Raw genomic sequence first — 21,160 nt, forward strand, 5'->3', positions numbered from 1 at the left:
CATTAGTCCAGAGCGTTTGCTAGTGAACTTGGGGTACTATTTGTATATCGTACAAACTAGGAGAGATTATAGTAGAAGGTTGATAATTTCGTTTCGTTTGGAACGTGGATCCACGGTTTGTCATGTTCTGTGGTTCCTAGTTTAAACACAGCGTTGACTTTAGGTAAACTTGTGCTGGTAGGACACACTGGTTACAGTTAGAGAGAGTCGATGTCGAAAGAGCTGGTACATTTTTGCCGCAAAAAGATTGTTGTCCTAAGTTAAAAAATCATTTAATCTTCCATTCTCGACGTTTGAAACTTATAGGCTGGTCTCTCGTGAGTGAAGAGTTGCGTTTAGAATCTGAATGTCCATATTCGCTTTTAACTGCCATGGACGTATCAAACATCAGATACTTCGTTCTCGAAAAGGTATCTGGTCGTTGAAACAAGGACCGTAATTGTTAGTGATTCCTGAAACAAGATTATACTTCATCGTTATCTCTGGAAATACCATTAGTGGAGTTGGTATGCGGTGCTCATTGCCGACACCTTTATTATCTTGAGTTCATAGGGCATTGTCCTTATGTGTGATTTTATCGGCTATTGGTATAACGTAACTTAACCACACCACCAGGTCTATGCATTCTTTGGAGGAGTAGTAGACCGCTCTTAGTTTCCTGTGTTTATGACAGGAATCGTGATAATAAGTCAAAAACGTATCCTTGATCTAAGTTTTTAATGGGTTGTATGTAATTATACCTCGAAGTTCCGCAAAAATTTGTACAACTCAAGTACTCGTCATTTGAAACACAAGGTAAACTATAATTGATTTTTAGCGAAATATTACTAGAAGAAAGATCAGCAGTACAGGAAACACTTCGCCGAGAAAATCGAAGAGTGGCTGCCATGTCCTGGGGTCCCAACGACGATTTTCCTCCACCGCCAAAGCCCTCGCGGTACCCAATGCAAGGTAAATCGATGCAAACTATCCCCGTAATTTTAAATATCTCAGTGTAGCCATAGCAAGCACTTTACTAATTTCAAAAAGGAGGCGTACACGGCTTTGTATGATGTTTTTATCTTTACAAAAGTTGAATAAAGTTTGTGTTTTGTATTGTTTGTTCGTGTCGTGGAATAAAGTTAGAGCACTTTTCTTTCCAAACTTCTTGAATGTAATTTCTTTGTTGAAATTAAATTCGAAGGAAACGTGGTTATTACATAGCGACTTCGTTGTTATATTGCAGCTGTTGACTCAACTTCTTTGGCATCCTTAGAAACAATGGCTCCAGGACCTCAGACCTATATTGTAGCGCAAAATCCGGAAGTGCTGGCTCATCTAATGAAAGAGAACGAAACACGGGGTCTGAGTCCAGCGGCGTACACGACACCAGCATCGGTATTTAATACAGTAGCCGTAGATTTCGAAAAAGTGGAAGATGTTCACGAACCGATCCTTAAAACATGCCCTATTCCCATCCAGAATTTGAAGAAGCTCGATCCTGAGGTTCCAGAGAGCCATCCCGACGCGATCTACTTGAAAAAACTGGGCACGCTCGAAAGAACGCCCTCTAGAACCAGCACGGGAAGCACCACACCGAAAATGGGCTCTCTCGAACGCAAAGTCAGCGATAGCGAGAACATCTCGCCTAACATGAACTCTCTAGAGCGAAACACTCACTTGATTCACAGCTCGCATAGCAGCTTAGACAAATCGGGAATGTTCAGCCCGAAGCTGGGTTCTCTCGAACGAAAATCTAAAAGTAGTTCTCCCAAGATGGGTTCTTTGGAGCGGGCAAACAGTAACTCCGCGGCTTTTTCTCCCAAAATGGGCTCTCTGGAACGCAACAAGCAGTCCCAGCAAATCATTTACGATCCCGATTCTATCCCGAGTTATCATCCAGATCCTGTGGTTTACCAGTTTTCTGACAAATCTAAAGAGATGCAACACTTTGAAGAATGTATTTATGATTTTGGGGGGGCCGACGTTAAAAGTTGCGCCCATAAACAGCCGTTCTTCATACAAAAGGCAGTCGATAACAAGTTACAAGAACAAAAACAGGTTCGAGTCAAGCATGGCTTGATTTCGAATGATGTGTGTTTTTATTAGTTTTAGTGAAACCTTAGTTTTGTGTTTCTTGTTTATTATTGGTATTAACGCATGGCATTGCATGACTAAAATAATGATGCACGGTTGTTTTTGTAATAGTTTTCTCTAAATTTTGTTGTAGGCAGCGGCATGTTGCACCTTTTTGATTTTTTTTTTTGCGTATAGTTTTATTATTTTGAGGGATGAGTTTTTAAATAATTCACTTTTAGGCGGGTTCGTCGCCTCAACAGTCTCTTTATGGAGACCTCCTCTTAGATAAAGCTAGATTTACTAACCAGTCTAACTTTAATCATAAAGTTTTGGAAGAAAGACTGCGCCAACAGCAGAAAGAATCAGAAGAAGATTCGCGATGGTTGGCAGAGACGGAAACTAATTTGGTAATTTCGAATTACGTGTTCTAGAAATTTCTTTATGTCTCCATGCTTTCAGAAGAAGCGTTTAAGTATTGCTACACCTTCAACAGAGGTCGATACACTTCACAGTAATTCTCAGTCATTAAATTCACTCCCCACTAGTCCCAATTACTCCAGCACGGCAACACAACAGTTGTCGAGTAGTTTAGCTAATATGTCGTTTAGCGGAAATGGCCGACAAAGTAGTACGGGCTCTCAGTGTAGTAGCAAGAGTCACTCGCCTTCAGGATCTATTACTAATACCATGACGACAGTAGGCAAAACTGAACGTAGCCTTACACCCAATAGTGGATCAGAAAGTGGGGATGCTGGAAAACCAAAGGTAAGGCATCAAACTTGTGTCACATTTCAATATACTGTGAATTAAATTTCCGGAGGGCGTAGCAGCTGCAAAAAACCGCATCTTTCTATACCTCAGGCCGTAAGAGGATTAAATTTTTATATCAACGTAATTACACAGCTTGGTTTTGATGACAATTTAACAATCAAATAAATTTCTCGCGTCGACGTTTCATAACTCGTAGAATATGAAAAAGTAGGCTTTCGTTTCCGTCTTGGTAATTTGATTAAACAGATGATTTCCAGACTCTACAGAACATATTGTGAAATTTTAGGAGTATTTTAAAAATATCGAATATAGATGATAAAATGCCAATCAAAGTTTGCCCGATCATCTATACCAAAAATTTGATGACGTCTTCTCAAAATTTTCACAAGTTAAATGTGACAAATAATTATATAGTATTATAGTGGTGTAAAAATCTACTTTTAAAATTGTCCATCAATATAATATTTTTCTATGGTTGTGATGTGCAGCAGAACTGTAATCAATTTGTTTGAACTTGTATGGAATGTAAAATAATTTCTAATCGCATAGAAATAAACTGTGGTTTAATCTTGTCGAGACAGACCCTAATTAAACGGTCTAATGAACACAAAAGCAGTATTTAATATCACATAAAGTGTATCCTCTTTGTAGATGGCAACTCCGACTCCCACTGCTGATTTAGACCGAACAAACGACAAAGTCTACGACTGTACAACCCAAGTAGTCAAAGCTGTGATGTCTCTTTCCCAAGGAGTTCAGCAGTCGCACGCTGATCAGTATCTGGATTTAGTGCGAAGAGTAGGTTTAGAGTTACGCGGACTTTTAGCCAGTGTGGATGAAATAGTGAACTTTTTTCCAACATCAGCTCAAAGAGAAGTTGAAATGGCCCATAAAGTTCTCTCTAAAGATATGGGCGAGTTAGTCAGTGCCATGAAACTGGCGCAGCATTATAGTCAAACTACTCTAGATAATGAATACAGAAAGTAAATATGCCGTAAATCCTGGTGAGGATGTTTTATCTGAGCCGAGTGTGTTGCAGGGGAATGCTAGCTGCTGCGCATGTGCTTGCGATGGATTCGAAGAATCTTCTAGACGTAGTGGACACAATTAGGATGCGTTATCCGCAGTTTAATAAGCATTTGTTTAAAGTAGATGACCCGATTCCTGAATCCGAGTCGACCGAGGTCGAACCTCAAGAAAAACAAGACGTACCTAAAGCAGCAGAAGCTGCATCGACATATCCCAATTTACCAAGTCCTGTCGCTGTTTCTTGTAGTGTCCTGCCGGTTTATACTAATTATGTCCAATCAGCAGCCACGTCTTCTAATTTAAGTACAAACCAAGTTGACAGTTAGTTTAATCATAAAATTATGGACTAGGTAGCTTGCCAGGTTTTCATAAGCATGGTCAAAGTTATTTATTGTGAATGGTGTTCTTTTCTTGTATCATTGAAAAGTAAATTTTTTGTACGATTCATTTCTTCAGCTCAAGTTAGGTTAATGCGCTTTTAAAGTGAAACTAAATCAACTGCTGTCTTGGAGTCTTGCATTTCGAGGTAGGTTTATATTTGTGGCTCAAATCGAGATATATTTTTATAAAACTTCATATTAAAAATATGATTTTTATGGTTTTCTAGTGTGATATGAGGAGGAAGAAATTGTTTATGAAAATCTCGCTATAGATTTAGTTTATTAAATACACCTTACAACAAGAAGAAATAGTATAACTTGTTTTATCCATCATGCATTTTTGAAGCCTTTTCTTGTTATCGTAGAGGGCTTTCATTGCACACAGTATTACATACAAGTAATTGATGCTTAAAAGTGCGTCTTCATATTTAAAACAGTACCCTCCCTCCAATTAAATTATATTAATTTGTATATTATTTTTAGTTTTTTATTATTCTTTTTTTAAAGACTGCATAGTTTATCTAATTTTAATTGTAGGCTTAATAGTGGCATTTCTATGAATTTTTAAGTAAAATTTTATAATTGATTGTAAAAAATATAGCTATGATATTGAAAATTTTGAGAACAGTATAATTAAATTATATTAATAACATTGGAAATATGTATTGGTAAAAAACGATTTGATGTGAATCCTTTATGGTAAATGACTTTTGTATATTATTTTGTTGTATTATTTGTATATTTGTATTTGTTTTGTTTTTCAGCTTTTCAATAAAGTTATAAGAGTTTCAACTGTGTTTTGATGCGTCATAAAAATAAATAGTGAATGTCCGAGGTATTATTTATTTATAAAAAAAAAAGATTTTTCACTTTTGGTAAGAATTTCACATTTTTTGTTTTTTAACCAGGGAAAAGTAAAAAGTAAGTGATGAATAGAAAAGAATTACTTAAAAGTAATTGGTAATGAATTTACATCGCCTTCATTTATAGGGTTCAATCTTTAATGGGTATAAACCTAAGAAAGTAAATTATTACAGATTACAGTAGGTAGGGCAAAGTAAGAAAGTGGTCATAAAATACAACAAGGATAGTAGTTGCAGTGCAATCAAAAAAATAACAGGTAGCAAAATCAGCTCATATTCATCAAATAAAATCAATGCTCTGTAATAGTAAGAAAAGGGACTCCATCATCACGAAAGGGCCAAAAGGATCAATAATACATAACATAAAATCGCTAAAATCCAATGTCTTATAAGGAGAACGAGAATTAAACGCAGATCCTCTCCATATTTCGTAGAGCGGAAAAAGTGAGAACAGGAATGGAATACTATAGTCTAGTATTTTGTTCAAAAGTAAAAAAGACTAGAGGTTCATTTATATTTAATACCTTAGTAGATACACATTTGTTTTTAATGTAACAGTTGTTTATTATGAGCTTCTGTTCTCCATATTTTTACAATTTTAAATTTTAAAAAAGAAAATAAAAGTTTTGTATGTGGAATATTGTGGTGCAACCATCAACAAAGTGATTTCCGCCTGGTCTGCGTATCAATATGTACATTTTTGATCCATTTTCCGATTTGCCTAAATTTCAGGTTCTGTTTTTCCGTTTTATAAAATTTACGGTCCATTTTTTTGTTTAATTTCTTTTCGTTACAAATTAACAGAGATGCATTATGTATGAATTAAGCAAATTGGCAAATTATTATTTTATTATTGAATGACATCATTTTCACGTCTTTGTTACGTCAGCACTTTTACCACATATGAATGTAAACCAATCACGTCTTATTAACGTGTTTCATAATTGATTCAATTTTTAGCACAGAAAATTCTCTTCGTTTGTCTGTGCATACATTCGTGTGACAAAAATTTACAACATGGGTCCTTAAGCGTCACCCCATTATACATCAACAGGTTGGTAATTTTTTCTAGACGGTGCGGCGTAAAAATGAAATAAGATTAGAAAAAATATATATACACATCGAATTAAGTGCTCGTTAAGAGCGGATGTGACCACATTGGCGTCAGTAAGAATTAAATGTCACGTCGCTGATAGAGACGCCAAAATTTTGATCAGCTTTAAAACTACAGAAGTAACCTCTGTGAGGGTGGAAGTGAAATGTGTGTTGCCTAATTTAAATTCCATTACTGATCGATTCGTTCCAACTTTTTGTTTTATAATTTCCTGTTCTCGCGTTTACGAGTTATTTAAAGATGTTGGTCGTGTTTAGAAAAATAGTCCAAATTTTGGCAATTTATTTCATGTGGCTCGATATACTCGTAATAATAAAATAAATAAAATTTAATAATAATTTGGTAATCATTTGTGTATTGATTTACAACACGAAATTTATTATAATGTATTTTGTGATACTGGTGTGGTTTAGGACTCTGTGTTGAGTTTTTAGCCGAAACGTCCAGAATTTTGTAAAAAAAATCAAAATCATTAAGCAACATTTTGTTTTAAAGTTATAATAAGCATAATAAATTTTTACTTAAAAGATATTTGCTTATCTCCTCCACAAAATTGATGACGTCAGCTTAAAATTTTGCCGAATAAATTTTATTCAAAATGTGCAAAATATGATGAGATTTTACTTGTGATTTATCATTGCATTCATATTTTTTAGTTTTACTTAAACAGGTGGCTCAAAAATTGATGAATGAGTCACTTTATCTTATTGATTAAATCAGGAACGGCTCACTCCAGTTTCCCAGAAAATTTTGGGAATACAATACTGTTATTTTTAGTATTACACTTCACCAATCCAAGTTGATCTACATGCCCTTGTAAAAATGTTGGTGATGTTGCCACAAAATTGTGTAAAGAAAAAACTCAACTCACAAATGCTGGAGATGTTTCATTGTACTTCAGGAACGAGGGAAGTTCTGTCGAAATAACTTTCAACCATTTTTTTTTGCTTTTTATTTCGATACCATAAGATGTTACCAAAAGATAAAGAATGGTTTAGATATAGTTTTTTATTCTGTATAACTTTTGTATTTAGCGTTGATCTAAAATAATTAGGGGAGAGAATATTTTCAACAAAGACTTCAAATATATATAGACCGGCGATAGAACGACAAAGCTGAAGCTAACTGGTCGCCATTTTGGATGTGATCGAAACCGCGGGAAGTTTAAAATCGTATACGATCGACTTCATATAAATAGTGAGTTTGCAAAAGAATTATAATAACGATGGCATTAGAACTGCAATCTTTTAATTAGAACCAGTATTTGCAGGTATAATGATAAATACAATATTTATAGAGACTTAAGGAAAATACATTATAATTATACCGTATAAACTACAAAAATGACCTTCCAATTTTGTATGTCCACCGATTGTACATTGCACATAGAAAAAAGCACTGAAAATGTATATATATAGGATTAAAGAAAACAAATACTTATAATTTAAATATTTGATTGTCCCTTAAACAAAACTAATTTATGAAATTTCTGCCGTACGTTTACACCCCTTTCTTGTTCTGTTTCTAAAAAACATAAGTGGCGTAAACGTAGGCTTAAATATTTTTTTAAAATAGTTTTGATTGAGGTATTGAAATGAGATTCACTAACATCTGATGTTATCTCATTTACCTCAAAAAAGTGATCATACTTTTTACAAAAATCAAAATCTATGCTTTTTAATGTTGTAATAAAAAGTTTTGTTATGACATTTTTGTCATTTAGTCCCACTTGTTTCAATGATTTTTCCGCATGATGACAAATCATTTTTCTTAATGTGGAGGGTGTTGTTAAAGCATTGTGGTTATCTTCAACTAAAACCAATCCTGTTTTCCGAGTAGGATCTGTCTCCACAATGAGATCAACACACTCATCACAAAGGATTTTTTTCTTAATGTCCCTTGCACAGAAACCTGCAATGTAATTTACCACATGAATTGAATATTCATCTGATAATGGGTCTCCAACAGGAGAATTTGGAATTTCTTGGAGTATTTGCTTCGTCCATTTCACTTGGCATAACTTGACAATTTCCTAATAAATTGGGGCTAATTTTACCAACAATGCATTTTCGGTAGAAACTCCTGAACTCTAGGCATGTTGGATTGTCATTATTTCTTGCACAAAAAATAATTACATTAAAATTAAATTTTTATATATAAAAAAAAATACTATATTACAAATAAAATTTTATGCTATTCATTAGTAATAATATGCTGTATTCAGAGACTAATTCTATTTTGACAAATATTGAAGTACATAATTTACATAAACCGTTATAATTATAAGGTTTTTTAACTCATGCTCTCAGGTACACATACGTGAATACACAAGTTTTCTACATACCTGTACGTTTCCTAATTCCACTAAAAAACTTCTCCAGATGATCCTGACTTAGATTTCTACAAAGTATATATTTTAAATGGGGCTCCTTTGCCCAAACCATTTCTTCTGCCATAGACAATACGCTGTAGCAATTCAGATATATACATATTTGAAGTCTTTGATTTTCAAATTTCTGTTTTTACATGTAAAATCCCTAGTTTCACAAACGATTCCACACCCGGTATATAAGACAGGATGTTGGAAATAAATTTTAATTATTAAAAATCACACACCTTCACCGTTAAATTGAGTCGTGTATGTGAATAATATAAAAGCTTTTTCTATAACCTCAATAAAATATTAGAAGTAACGGTAGTGGCACTATTTAAGCAGGTCTTCGTTTCCTATTTTCGGTGGAGAAGTGCGGACTGACACTCCGTGCCAGACCAATGGTAAACAAGTGACCAGAGTGTGTTTTCGTAAGATAATGCGTTCAATCAAAGGCAGTGGCGGAGTATGAGTGATTAAAATATGATACATTAATGAATTCAGCAAACAAGCTCTACAAAAATCTCTAAAAAAATACAAACATTCATATTTTTACTTCCCGAGGGTTAAGTTACTTTTTTATGTATACAAATTATCGTAAATAAAATTTCGCGAAATCAAATTTCGTATTTTTTCAAAGAAGCCGAATTAATTGCACTGTACTTCAAGGGCGAGGAAAGTATTGTCGAAATAACCTTAACCCTTAATAATTCATAACTTTTGAGCTTAATAATGAAAGCTGACTAGATTACAATTGTAAAACGCTCAACTTTCTCACAATAGAGTTCTCTCACAAGCACTAGCTGAAACTAAAAAGAAATACTTATTCTCATGTGAATGAGCATTCTTAGAACCCTGCTACATCTAGTTAATACACGCACATAATTACTTTTAATTTAAAAAGTTCATTGTGCTGATAATGACGTGCTAAAGTTAACTGAATCCACGGAGATGTCTGTTTAACAATTATGCTTAGTGCGATTTCAGTCGCTGAGCTGCCGGTATAAACTGCGAACTTAAAGAAAACTTTCAGTTTGATTAATAATTCCGAGCGGAGTAACCCCTGAACCAGAAATTTTTAAATTTCTATAATATTTTAGCCGACTTTTAAAGTGCGACTAAACGCCACTTTTTACATCAACCTAATAAATGAAGAATGTCACGTTCAGGGTCAATGAAAAAGGATAAATAGCATCATAAATCTTGCAATAAAATGGGTCACAATTTTCTAATTGAAGTTGCTCCTACACTACTCGTGTTTCTACAATATAGTAATCGAAAATGTCTGTAACAAGCGTTGTGTTGTTTCACGTGCTTTTATGCATAACGTGCATTCAAGGTAAATATACCATCGTTTCTGGTTATTGGTTGTATTTTGGCGAATAATAGGACGTATGGGTATTGGAGGCACCGAACAGGATTGGGGTTACATCACGGTCCGTCCGAACGCCCATATGTTCTGGTGGTTGTACTACACCACGTATAATAACGTTTCTAATTACACAGACAGACCATTAATCATCTGGCTGCAAGGTGAGCTCATTAACGTCAAACAATTAAGGGACTATTAGATACCTATACTCTTCCAGGTGGTCCAGGCATGGCATCAAGCGGTTACGGGAATTTTGTTGAAGTTGGACCTTTGGATCCTCTGTTTGAAAAGCGACAAGGCTCGTTTGTCGATGATTTTAATGTACTGTTCGTTGATAATCCCGTTGGAGTTGGTTATAGCTTTACTTCAGACAATGAAACGAAACTAGTGACGAATGGGGATGAAATTGGCGAGGATTTATACAACTTTTTCAAGGAGTTTATAACTAAGGAACATCCAGAGTTTAAAACCGTTCCAATGTATGTTTTTGGAGAATCTTACGGAGGGAAGATGGCTACTGAATTTGTTTATAAGTTATCGAAGGTAAAAGTCTTATATATCATCATGTAGCGAAGGTAGACTGTGAAAACAAATGTAAAGACGTGCAGTATAGCAGCATAATTTCACATCACAACGTAATTAATTGTTTACTGACGCTTTTACATATATACATACCTACTAGATATGTCCAGGAAAATATAATACGTTGAAGTCGTAGTTAAAGAAAGAATACAAAGTACATATATTATAAAATGAGAAATGAAACTCGCTTATACCTCACAAGTACAGAATTTTGTGGTAGGAGCCGAAGGCGAGTGTTGCAGTTACAGTTAACTGAGAAATGAATTTTATCTGTATGTGTTCGTCGTATTTAATAATATAATCGTAAGAAAGAATATTTTTCATTTCCTTGAATGTTTCTGAAGGTTGCAATAATGTAAAAGATTCTAAAAAAACGTAACAATATCCAAGATATTTCAGTATAAAATTTGGCCTCTTATAAACTATTTAACACTACATGCTTACTTTAAAGAACATATATTTTAGGAAAAAATCGTGAATCAACAGTTGTCATATACAGAGTGAGTGCGGTGCTCTACATTTCATTAATAATTCGAGATACAACAAAAAGTTAAATATCAAAGTTGTAGGATACTTTGAGGACTATATTCTCAGATTATTTTTAACTATACATATTTAGTGTTCTGTTTTTAAAGTGTAACACACAACTTAGGTTTTTTTTAAGGAAACACTATATATTTACACATTCTCATTACCCTCCTGTTAGGCTGTATAACTACAGTTTATTCCTGAAATTCAGTTATTCAAATTTTTTTTAAATTTTTTGGCAATGGTTTATAAAAAAGTCGCAATAGAGTTATTTAAAAAATTTTTCTTATAATATTTTGTGGAAGGATAAATAATTAAATAATGGTCCACACTTTCTCGTGGTATTAAAAAAATTATAAAACTTTACAATTTCCAAATATCGATATATTTCAGTTTTTTCAGATAGAACACATCATATTTCATTAGTTATTAGTTATTATTGTATCTTACTCTATTTTTTTGTCCTCATTCTTCTAATACGTCATTGTGTCCCTTAAGAAAGTAAAAGATCTCAGTAATTAACAACTTTGAATATGCATGCAAAGTACTTAACAAAAAAAGAGAACAAAAAAATAGAATAAAACGTAGAAATAAATATCGATATTTGAAAATTGTAATAATTTTTTTTAACACTCGGTATAAGGAAATTTCATTTCAGTTACAGCACAACAAAGCGATTACCTTTATTTATTCTTCTACAAACCGGAATGGGACTATTTGGCGCCGCCGACTTGGCGCGGCCAACTTGGCGCGGCCGACTTGGCGCGAGCCATTTTGGCGCAAAGCCAACTTGGCGCAGGGACACTTTGGCGCAAGCCATCTTGGCGCGAGTACGTCGGTATATAATATAAAAAATATTTATTGTTCGTACTTTGGTTGGCACCCTGTTATTTATGCTGAGTGTAGGCAACCAAATACACATTTTCATTCGCACAAATTCCAATAACTAAATGATCCACAGAGCAAGAAGTTCCACGTTTAGGAGTATGTTTATAATGGGGTGCAGGGCGCGAAGCGCCCGTGTGTCCATTAAAAAGTCGACATTACCCCTCCCCGCGTTGGAGACTATAAAAATTAAGTTATGCTAACAACGGGTGCAATTGTTGTATATTTATATCTATTTTTCTTGGTGCAAGTTCATTCGCGCCAAGATGGCTCGCGCCAAGATGGCTTGCGCCAAAGTGTCCCTGCGCCAAAGTGTCCTTGCGCCAAAATGTCTCGCGCCAAGTCGGCCGCGCCAAGTTGGCCGCGCCAAGTCGGCCGCGCCGAATTGTCCTAGACCGTCTACAAACTATTGTAACACAGATGTTAAAAACAACCCTACTGCGAACCTTTCCATTGCAAAAAAATTCAAGAAAATTGGAATAACGTGGCAATATCGCATCGCTATTTCAAAAATAAACTGTAGTTGTAAAGCTTGAGGAAAAGCCAATCAAAATATTTAAATATATATAGGACGTTTCATTAAAAAAAAAACGAAGTTATGCGGTGCGCGTAGGAAACAGAACACTTTGTATAGTTAAAATAATTTTAGAATAATGAGATATCAAGGCAGGCGCGATTATACAGTATGTCCACGGATTGAGTCCACAAAAGGAAAAAAAAACTTTATTTTTTTATTTTTAATTTTACAAAAAAAATATGTAAAAAGAATAAAAATTGTTCCTTAATTCAAAATTCTACTACTCGATTAACCCACACCCCTTTCAACACATAGTTCAACTCGTAATTATTTAATTTAATTCTTTCCTCTTGTGACTTCAGTCCCGGGACATGCTGTATATGAAACTGTTGTTATAATAAACTGCTGCCTCTAACAATATTCACTGATTACAGACAAATTTTAAAATGCTTACCTATGTCCATAGTTTTATTTTTTTTAGGACAAATTATCATAAAAACTTTAAATTGGATGTCAAAATTATAATTCGTGTCGTACTTTTATTTGATCCGATCTCGGTACGTGGAAATCAATAAACAGCAATGAATTAAACTAATTAAACAAATGTCAGTATGTCATCAAGTTGTCACTATCCGTATTATGTGATAATGAGTGTGATGTGGCATGAAATCCAAATACACCTACAAATCCCAATCAGCGGGATTTCAAAGTAGTGTCCCTAGGCATCGAATTAATCGCACAATACTGACGATTCCAAAATCTAGCAGAACATCTAAATTTTCATAACCTTGCAATTAAATTGTTACAGTAAAAGACAGGGTGGGCGGGCGGTACAAGTAGTTGCTGAAATAAGACTGAGTTTGGCAAATGACATACCCTCTAAGAAAAGAGAGGGTCGGTGGGCGGGGCTTTTATTTTCTTTTTCAACAACACGTTTAAGTAACATTACAAATAATAAAAAAAAAAAAACGTAATTATGAAAACATTAACCAAAACCAGTTATTGTTCCAGTTATTATTTTATTTTTTAAAAAAGTAACACATTGATCCAAACAGTATTCTCTCATTTAGAAAATTGTTTGACACAGCTCGTCCTCATACGGTCTCAGGGTCCGCCTCGGCTTCAAATTTACTCGCTCTCTCGAAACGGCATTTTCTCGCCTAGTGACACAAATATAATTATTGATGTAGATATGTACACAGAACTTTTTCGCATGGTTTAATTAAAAATCTAAAATTCTACACTCTTTGTATTTTTTCCTTAATAACTGAATTGAAAAATATGAGTACAGGGTTAAGGTTTGCGGTCGGCAAATGTTAGGTACAATAATGGTAATGTAATTAATTACGTAAAAATAAATAAGTAAATAATACATAAAAATGTAACAAGTGAAAATAATTGTGTACTCTTTATAGGAGAGAAATCAATCGTAAATGTTAGTCTCTCTTGATGATTTTTGTAACAGAATAAGAATTATATGCACTTCCGTGCAAGCTATACAGTTTTTATTTATGATTGTGGCAATATTTTATAGCGTGGAACTGGTTAATTTTTGATTGTTCTTATTTATTGAATCTTATTAAATAATCCTGTTAAATTACTATGCGGATCCACAAGTGTATGCTGCTCTATTGCACACAGCTGCAGAAGTGATAATAGTAGCCCACGTTGCAGTTTTGCATATCTTTTTACTTTCAATCAGTGACAAGCCATTGAAGTTTAAAACGTAGCTTTTTAATTCTAAAGACGAGGGTTTCAAGTTCGTCGAATGACAGTGGGTGCTTTGAGACGGCCGCAAAGGTGACCTAATTTATTTATTGTCGAAGATCTGAAGCGTCGCATAAATTAATTAACTCATTATTTTATAATTTCTGTCCCTCCTTTATTGGTTTTTAAATTTGCTACTAACTAATTCAAACTTTGTTTAGTGAGTAATCAACGTTTTAAATTCTTTATACTGCACTCTTAGAAGTTTTGTTTTCACAGCTTTTTTTTTTTAATTTTCCTTCTAGATGGTATATGCACGGTTTCAAGAATAATCATTCATTATTAAAACATAAAATGAAACAAAGTAAAAAATCTTGAAACAAAAATAGCTTTGGCAATTAAGATTAAGCATTAATTTTGAAACCGCGCCGACAACTTACGCAATTTTTTAAATCTCGTGTTTGTAAACAGAAAGAAAAAAGTAGCAAGGGAAAGCTGTGTAATTTGAAAGGTCTTGCTTTAGGCGATGCGTACATATCCCCACTGGACTATTTAAACCATTATGCTCCTTTAGCTTTAAACTTGGTAAGTTATTTTTAATAACAGCTTCAAATTTGCGTTTTTGCAATGAAATGTTGACTAAGGTAATCCGGTAAAGTCTTGTAATTTATTTGATATTCTTTATAATTGAGTTTTCTGCTTGAAAAGGGATTAGTCGATAAGCGAGGCTTCACACGAATTGATGAATTGGCCAAACAAATTCAAGTTTTAATTAACAAAAAGGAATTCAAAAAGGCATCGGATATTGAAAATGTGATCACTGATTTGTTAGCTTTTGAAACGTTTGGATTCGATTTGAACAATTTTCTTGCTAAGATGAATTCAACAAAATTGCCTAGTGAGTCGTTTCTTACTTTTATCGTCGATTTGAATTTTGAATAATAAATTTATTGAAGAGGTTTGGGATTACATGAACTTATTAGAGAATGTCATGAACAACAAAGTCAAAGAAGCATTGAACATCGAATTTAATGTTACTTGGAAGTTTTTTGAAAACGATTTGTACGATTCTTTAAAAGGAGACCTAATTAAAAGCGTTACTCATAAAGGTAAGGAAAGCGCGATCGTTTGATCTTTTGTTGATTTTTTTGATTTTTAGTGGAAGCTCTCTTGAATAACACTGACGTGAAAATAATTGTTTATAACGGAATACTTGACTTTCTAGTCAATACTGCTGGTATGTATTAAAAGCGTAATATTAATGATTGAATTAACGTTGATGACACGGACAAGTAGTTAACATTCGAAATTCTAATGAGGACAGAGGAGTTGACATAATATCAGATGACAAAGCGCTCAGTGCTATCGTTTAAGGATAAATCGGGTCATTGCCGTTGTTATAATTCAGTAGTAAACGGAAAGTGTAATAATTTTAAATGAATCTGCAAGGTAAGGAAGGAAGACAATAAAGTGCACCTCAGTAAATTAAATCATTTGAATTTTTTCGCTCGATAAATGAACTGTTCTTTGTCCAGATAAATCAATATCAGAGGTAGCTATATACAACGTGCGATGAACACAAGTCTTCTGGATTTTCAGCTCACTTTATTATTTCCCGTTGAAAGCCTGAAATAATGAGAAAGACAGCTTATCCGTGTAGTGCCAACTTGAGGACAATTTGTGCCTATCGCATCTCATTTTCTTTATTTATTGTGTTAGATAAAAAAATGATTATGTTCAATTTTTTAAACAGTTGGTATTATACATACGAAATGCCATTTCAAGCTAACTGCATAGTTGGAATGGTAAACGAGAGAATTGTTAAAGTGGGCAATTATTTTGGTTTAGTCGTTGCATCTTTAGCTGCATTAAAAAAATTGGTCGAAGGTTGTTTAGACAAAATTGTCATCGCCCCGAATTACAGTTCAATCCAGCTTCTTCGAATACTCATACATTCTGATTTTGCGAAATTTTATCTGTTTTATGATAACCGCTATTTGTGAAAAAATATAGACAAAAGTTATTCATTTTACCGCTGTGCCGTTTGGTCGTTACGGTCAGGTTGCTCTTAACTTGTTATGAAATGTTATTATATGATTTGGATTATTTCTGGGAAAATTTGGAGGCCTTTGATGAAACCTCAAGGCGGATTCATAAATCACACGTATAGGAGTATGTTATTTTATAAAACATAATACCATTTAGTAAGCCCAATTTTGAGATGACCTCATCGCATTTTTGATCCACATTTCAACCAACAAGTTATAAAATATTTTTTATACTTGCTTTTATTAACCAATCTTTTAGTCATACGTTACTATTGAATAAAATATTATTTTTTGTATACATTTGACGCACCGGTTATTTGCGTATAAAATTCACTCAGGTAAAACAGCTTTTTCACAAACAGGTGAATTCACCCATGTTGACAAAAAACTCATTCATAATTTATACCTCATCAATGAACAAGTATTATTCTATATAAGAACATGGAACAACAAATTGGAGGGATTTTATACCCCCTCCTTTGGTGCTTTGCCTAAGCAGGTTTACTAGGCTATATTCATTTTTAGCCGTGTAATGTGGCGCTTAATTTTGCAGGGAATTACTCCTAAAAAAATTTGGAATGGTGTGGTAATTTTTAATTATAGAACACACAGAGTTCCACAGTCCATTTTAGCTTTCAAAGACAATTTTGTAAAATTTTTGCAACGTCAGTTTTAATTGTTGATCCTTTTAAAATTCAATAACAATTGACGACATGTGGTTAAAAAAAATAACCTTCGATCTCTCCGTGTACGATAACACTATAACGTTTATTACCCCTAAAAGACCGAAAATATAAAATTATAAAAATTGTCGACCCACGCTTTTTGATTTTACGTCATTAGTGGTTGATAATTACGAGTTTATATTACCCATTCTATAATCGACTGTATTTAGAAGAAAACGCTTTGAACTTAATTCCATTTTAATTTGGCCTAGTCAGAAGCAAATAATATTTTGCCACAAAGGTGAATACTGAATATAGACGAAACAATTTTTTTGTTTTAGAGTCTAGACAGTTTTTTATTTGTAGTGAGATTTTGAATATTATTAATTATTTCTATAACGATATAATTTCTACGTTAATTTGAAAATGTTCGTCGTACCCTCGTTTTTATAATAATATATTTCTGAGTTTTACTCATCCACAAATTATTGACACATCGGAAATATGCCTCCTCAAAGCTTATTAATATTAATTCGGTTATTTGCTATACTTTTTCATTAAACAAAATTTAATTAATAATTTGTGTCGACATGTTTTCAATTTTAAATGAAAATGCCTGAAGCACTTTTTTTATAAAGTTTCGCAGATATTAATTAAACAGTGAAAAACCGAAAAATGGCCCATCGGCTATGCCAAGAAAATAATTATTAATCTATAAAGAATCATTAAATTGACAGGGACGATAGCATGGTTGGACAACTTAAACTGGGGAGGCAGGGAAAGATGGCTCAACACATCACAAACTCCCTTGGTTGTGGACGAAGTAACGGAAGGGTATTTTAAAAGGGTTGACAACTTGGTGTTTTATGCTGTACTGAGGGCAGGACACAGTGTAGGTATTAGTTACAGTATCAATATGGTGCTTATCGTTTTTGCTTTGTCGATGTTAATGGGAGAATAAAATTCGTGTTGTATGTTTCAGGTTCCTATTGACAATTTGCCTGTCGTAAATGAAATCCTACAACTCGAATTACTGGATTGACCAGACGTTACTTTATGTTCCTTCGTAGACAAAGTAAATACAATGTTTCCACAATGCTTAAGATCGAAGCGCCAATGAATAATCCAGCTGTTCCACCAATAGAAACTACAAAGTAACTAACTTAGGAATTTTTGCACAAAGAAATATATTCGCAACCCACCGACTAAGTCCATTGTTGTTCTTACAACGATGCGTTTGAATCTCGACGATGGTAGTGATTGTAACTTAATAGAAATTTCACCCCGTGAACTTTTCACTCTAGAATATAGCAATAAACTTTTAGTTTTGATATGTCAGTTCTCTCTTTACCCTTTTGTATCTGACACAATTTTATATTCGGGCTCGATGCAAGAGGGTAAGCAATCACAAACTAATCCTGGCTTGTCAAATCCTTTAGCGTGAAGTCTATTTACTGTCTCTGAAATGCGAAACGTTGGAACATTTACCTTCATAATTTGCTTACTTGTTACCAAAGTTGTCAGTTAAACAGTTCAGACCTTCTATGTCGCAGTATTTTCCTCGATCTATAAAATTACCTCGGAAAGTTATCTTAAACGACTCTTAAATTAGTTTACGTACTCATAACTGGCATTAGGTGATGGGTGCAGTTGCATAAATCAATATGAGCGTTAGCATGGCACTGCACGACGCAAGTGGAATAACTATAAAACTCGTGAACAATTAAATCGTCGGGCTTTTCTTCCGGAAACCTGCATTTTCTTTTATCAAACGGTAATAGTCTCACGTTTTCGTCATTTTCTATTTCTATTACCTAAGGACGATAATAAATGTTAAAACATCACTGCAATCTAATGATGACCTACATTTATTGAAATATTGTAAGTTTCTCCCAGCATGACGTCTTTACGTTGGTCGGGATCAGAATTTATAAAAGGGACGTCTTCTCGGGCGTGGAAATATAGCTACAATTAATAAAAAAAAAATCAAGTAGACTTAAAATAATATAAAACATGCTAAATGAATACGTGGCAGACATACTGATGGTAAAGTGTTGAAGTACTTGCATACAGGATGATTTTGAAATGTGTACATTAAAAAAAAATATGGAATAGCTCACAATAAGAATTACTGCACTATGTCTAGAAAAAAATATTTGATATTAATGTGGATCGAGCGGTTTTAAAACGCTCATGGTATCTTCAAGTTTCAAACTCACGATCGTGGCCGTGATAGGACTGAAAGAATACTGCAAGCTGAAGAACAAATTTTGGAACGCGTCGAAGAAGAGCCCGACATCAGCACTCGCCGACTTGCAGCTGAAGTTGGAATTTCACGGTTTGTAGTGAAAGAACAAGGTATACATCCATACCACGTTCAAAAAGTGCAAGCTTTGGAGCCCGCTGATTTTCCACGTCGTCTAGTTTACTGCGAATGGTTGTTACAGTAATGCCATGAACGCCCTAACTTTTTAAATTGCATACTGTTTACGGATCAAGCAGGATTAACTCGCAATGCTGTTTTCAACAGTCACAACACTCACACATTTGAACCGATGAAAATTCACACATAAGAAGTACGATTTCAACGACAGTTTTCCATAAATGTATGGGTCAGTATCCTAAATGACCGCGTATAGTTGGACGTTATGTTTTACCAAACAGACTGAACGCACTGGTATTTGAATGATGGAGCACCACCACATTCTCTTAGGCTAGACGGTTAAATAACCATTTTCCTAACCAGTGGGTCGGTAGAAACGGCCCAGTAGCTTGGCCTCCGCGTTCACCCGATTTCAATACGTGTGATTTTTTGTTTGTGGAGTTGGGAGAAACAGTTAATTTATGGAAATCTGCAGTGTTAAGAATTTGACACCAAACCTTTAATTTCAAGTTGGGGATTTCTAATGTTTTAATTTAACTAAAGTACAAGCACGACTAATAATTTTCTTGCTTTCGATTTGCTGTTGTGGTCGTTTATTTCGATTTTATTTACGACACAGTTAAAATTCTTTCTTTCTCATCAGTCACCACTTCATCACACACACTTGTCGGATATTCAGGCCATCGCTTATTGAAAATTGATTCCCGATAATAAATAGGTGCAATATTATGAGCCAAGTGGGTGCAACTTCGTGAAACAAATGTGTGTATTGTGCTGACTAAGACCACAAATAACTCGTGCCTACGTCGAAGTTTCGAAAAAAAACTTGAAGTAGCACAAAGTACGAATACTGTAATTTTAAACTTTGTCATGCGATACTCACTCGTACATCCTCAATAGTTTCTACAAAAAGTTCGCCGGGCCCGGTTTTTCTGTTAGAGTAAAAGAAAAAATCATCTTCTCTGCGCGCTGGTTTTCTAAAAAATCGTGTCTAACTAATTAAGCACTTGTTTGTTCATGACGGCTTATACTTTGTATGCAATGAATTAAATGAAAAGCACACGCCATATTCAGTTTCCAAAGGTAAAAATTTCTCGCAACAATCAAAAGAGATTTCATTCCATTTACATCTGGATAAAAGTTGGGAACATTTCTTTCTGAACTGAAAATAATTACTAAAGTAAAATAACACGGGACTTCAAATACATACTTTTTGCACAGTTTCAGCGAAATTCAATTTCTCACAAGTGGTACATGGCGTGTGACAAGAATAACAGCTGCCAGTAAAAAATATTAAATCCGCAATAAACTGCTGGATTGCTTCAACCTCTTCTTGATCCCTGAATAAACTTTTTGGTTCCGATTCGGTTATTAATTGAGAAATTTATTTACCCGTTCCATTCTACTTCCGAACTGGTAATTTCACAAAGGGTGACCGCCGGAAAAGAAGTGTTCCAGTTAAGGTAGGTGGTTTCGGTAACAAAGCTGATGGCGTTATCCGTGTATGATTTATACGAAGCTTTGAACACCAATATCATTGCATAAAAACTGAGAATAAATATCACCATCCAGGAAAATCTGGTTGGATTTATTTTTTAATGACGGCATTTTTAACGTGTGTGCAAATTTTACCTGATTAAGAAATGTCTGTTTTCGTCGGCCACATATTTTAAACCGTGCAAGGTTGTATTCTTACCGTAGTATTTGACTGTGTTGAAATACATTTTTACCTCACTTCATAGAAGCACATTAACTATTCGGTATTACTCTCGGTTTTACTGCTTTGATATAATGTAAATCGTTTTTGTTTACAAAGATAAAGAGAGATTAATATCTATTATAAAGTCACCATTATTATGATTTCGATGGTGTAATGGAACATAATAT

General features: G+C 34.1%; 3 protein-coding genes across 12 annotated transcripts in view; 2 read left to right on the plus strand and 1 right to left on the minus strand.

Moving 5' to 3' along the window:
• The window catches only part of LOC135134734 (focal adhesion kinase 1), a 68,496-nt gene extending 63,562 nt beyond the window's left edge, over positions 1-4,934 (plus strand). For 4 of the 10 annotated variants that reach the window (XM_064063521.1, XM_064063526.1, XM_064063525.1 and 1 more), the window contains 6 exons: positions 818-951; positions 1,226-2,040; positions 2,298-2,465; positions 2,518-2,823; positions 3,481-3,812; positions 3,869-4,933. In XM_064063521.1, the coding sequence (XP_063919591.1) occupies positions 818-951; positions 1,226-2,040; positions 2,298-2,465; positions 2,518-2,823; positions 3,481-3,812; positions 3,869-4,184 (2,071 nt within the window). In that variant the 3' untranslated portion in view covers positions 4,185-4,933. Of the gene's footprint in view, positions 1-817; positions 952-1,225; positions 2,041-2,297; positions 2,466-2,517; positions 2,824-3,480; positions 3,813-3,868 lie in introns of all 10 variants that reach the window. The other 6 variants (XM_064063529.1, XM_064063527.1, XM_064063528.1 and 3 more) reach the window with 4 other exon arrangements.
• A 4,615-nt stretch (positions 4,935-9,549) lies between these two features.
• Positions 9,550-18,221, plus strand: LOC135134739 (retinoid-inducible serine carboxypeptidase-like). Its single transcript, XM_064063547.1, has 9 exons — positions 9,550-9,925; positions 9,976-10,119; positions 10,176-10,501; positions 14,649-14,762; positions 14,886-15,075; positions 15,134-15,286; positions 15,337-15,414; positions 17,628-17,782; positions 17,873-18,221. The coding sequence occupies exons 1-9, from the start codon at positions 9,868-9,870 to the stop codon at positions 17,930-17,932; spliced, it is 1,278 nt and encodes a 425-aa protein (XP_063919617.1). The 5' UTR covers positions 9,550-9,867; the 3' UTR covers positions 17,933-18,221.
• LOC135134740 (sodium channel protein Nach-like) lies at positions 17,940-20,997 on the minus strand. Its single transcript, XM_064063548.1, has 11 exons — positions 20,906-20,997; positions 20,666-20,851; positions 20,484-20,613; positions 20,305-20,435; positions 20,157-20,250; positions 18,757-18,855; positions 18,512-18,704; positions 18,403-18,456; positions 18,242-18,350; positions 18,089-18,190; positions 17,940-18,048 (listed from the first exon to the last, which is right to left on the minus strand). The coding sequence occupies exons 1-11, from the start codon at positions 20,995-20,997 to the stop codon at positions 17,940-17,942; spliced, it is 1,299 nt and encodes a 432-aa protein (XP_063919618.1).
• Positions 20,998-21,160: the final 163 nt, after the last annotated feature.

This window comes from Zophobas morio, unplaced genomic scaffold (assembly GCF_036711695.1).
Source record: "Zophobas morio isolate AGI-343-1 ecotype UQ-CSIRO unplaced genomic scaffold, CSIRO_AGI_Zmor_V1 ptg000023l, whole genome shotgun sequence".
In the NCBI taxonomy this organism is placed as follows: Eukaryota; Metazoa; Arthropoda; class Insecta; order Coleoptera; family Tenebrionidae; genus Zophobas; species Zophobas morio.

Excerpts from the sequence above, each read along its gene's own strand:
- LOC135134739 (XM_064063547.1), top strand. The coding sequence starts at position 9,868 with ATGTCTGTAACAAGCGTTGTGTTGTTTCACGTGCTTTTATGCATAACG. Across the intron at positions 14,763-14,885 it reads CTCCTTTAGCTTTAAACTTG|GGATTAGTCGATAAGCGAGG; the intron begins GTAAGTTATTTT and ends CTGCTTGAAAAG. Across the intron at positions 15,076-15,133 it reads GAATTCAACAAAATTGCCTA|AGGTTTGGGATTACATGAAC; the intron begins GTGAGTCGTTTC and ends AATTTATTGAAG.
- LOC135134740 (XM_064063548.1), bottom strand. The coding sequence starts at position 20,997 with ATGTATTTCAACACAGTCAAATACTACGGTAAGAATACAACCTTGCAC. Across the intron at positions 20,251-20,304 it reads TTTAATTCATTGCATACAAA|AAAACCAGCGCGCAGAGAAG; the intron begins GTATAAGCCGTC and ends ACGATTTTTTAG. Across the intron at positions 18,457-18,511 it reads TCACCTAATGCCAGTTATGA|ATCGAGGAAAATACTGCGAC; the intron begins GTACGTAAACTA and ends GTAATTTTATAG.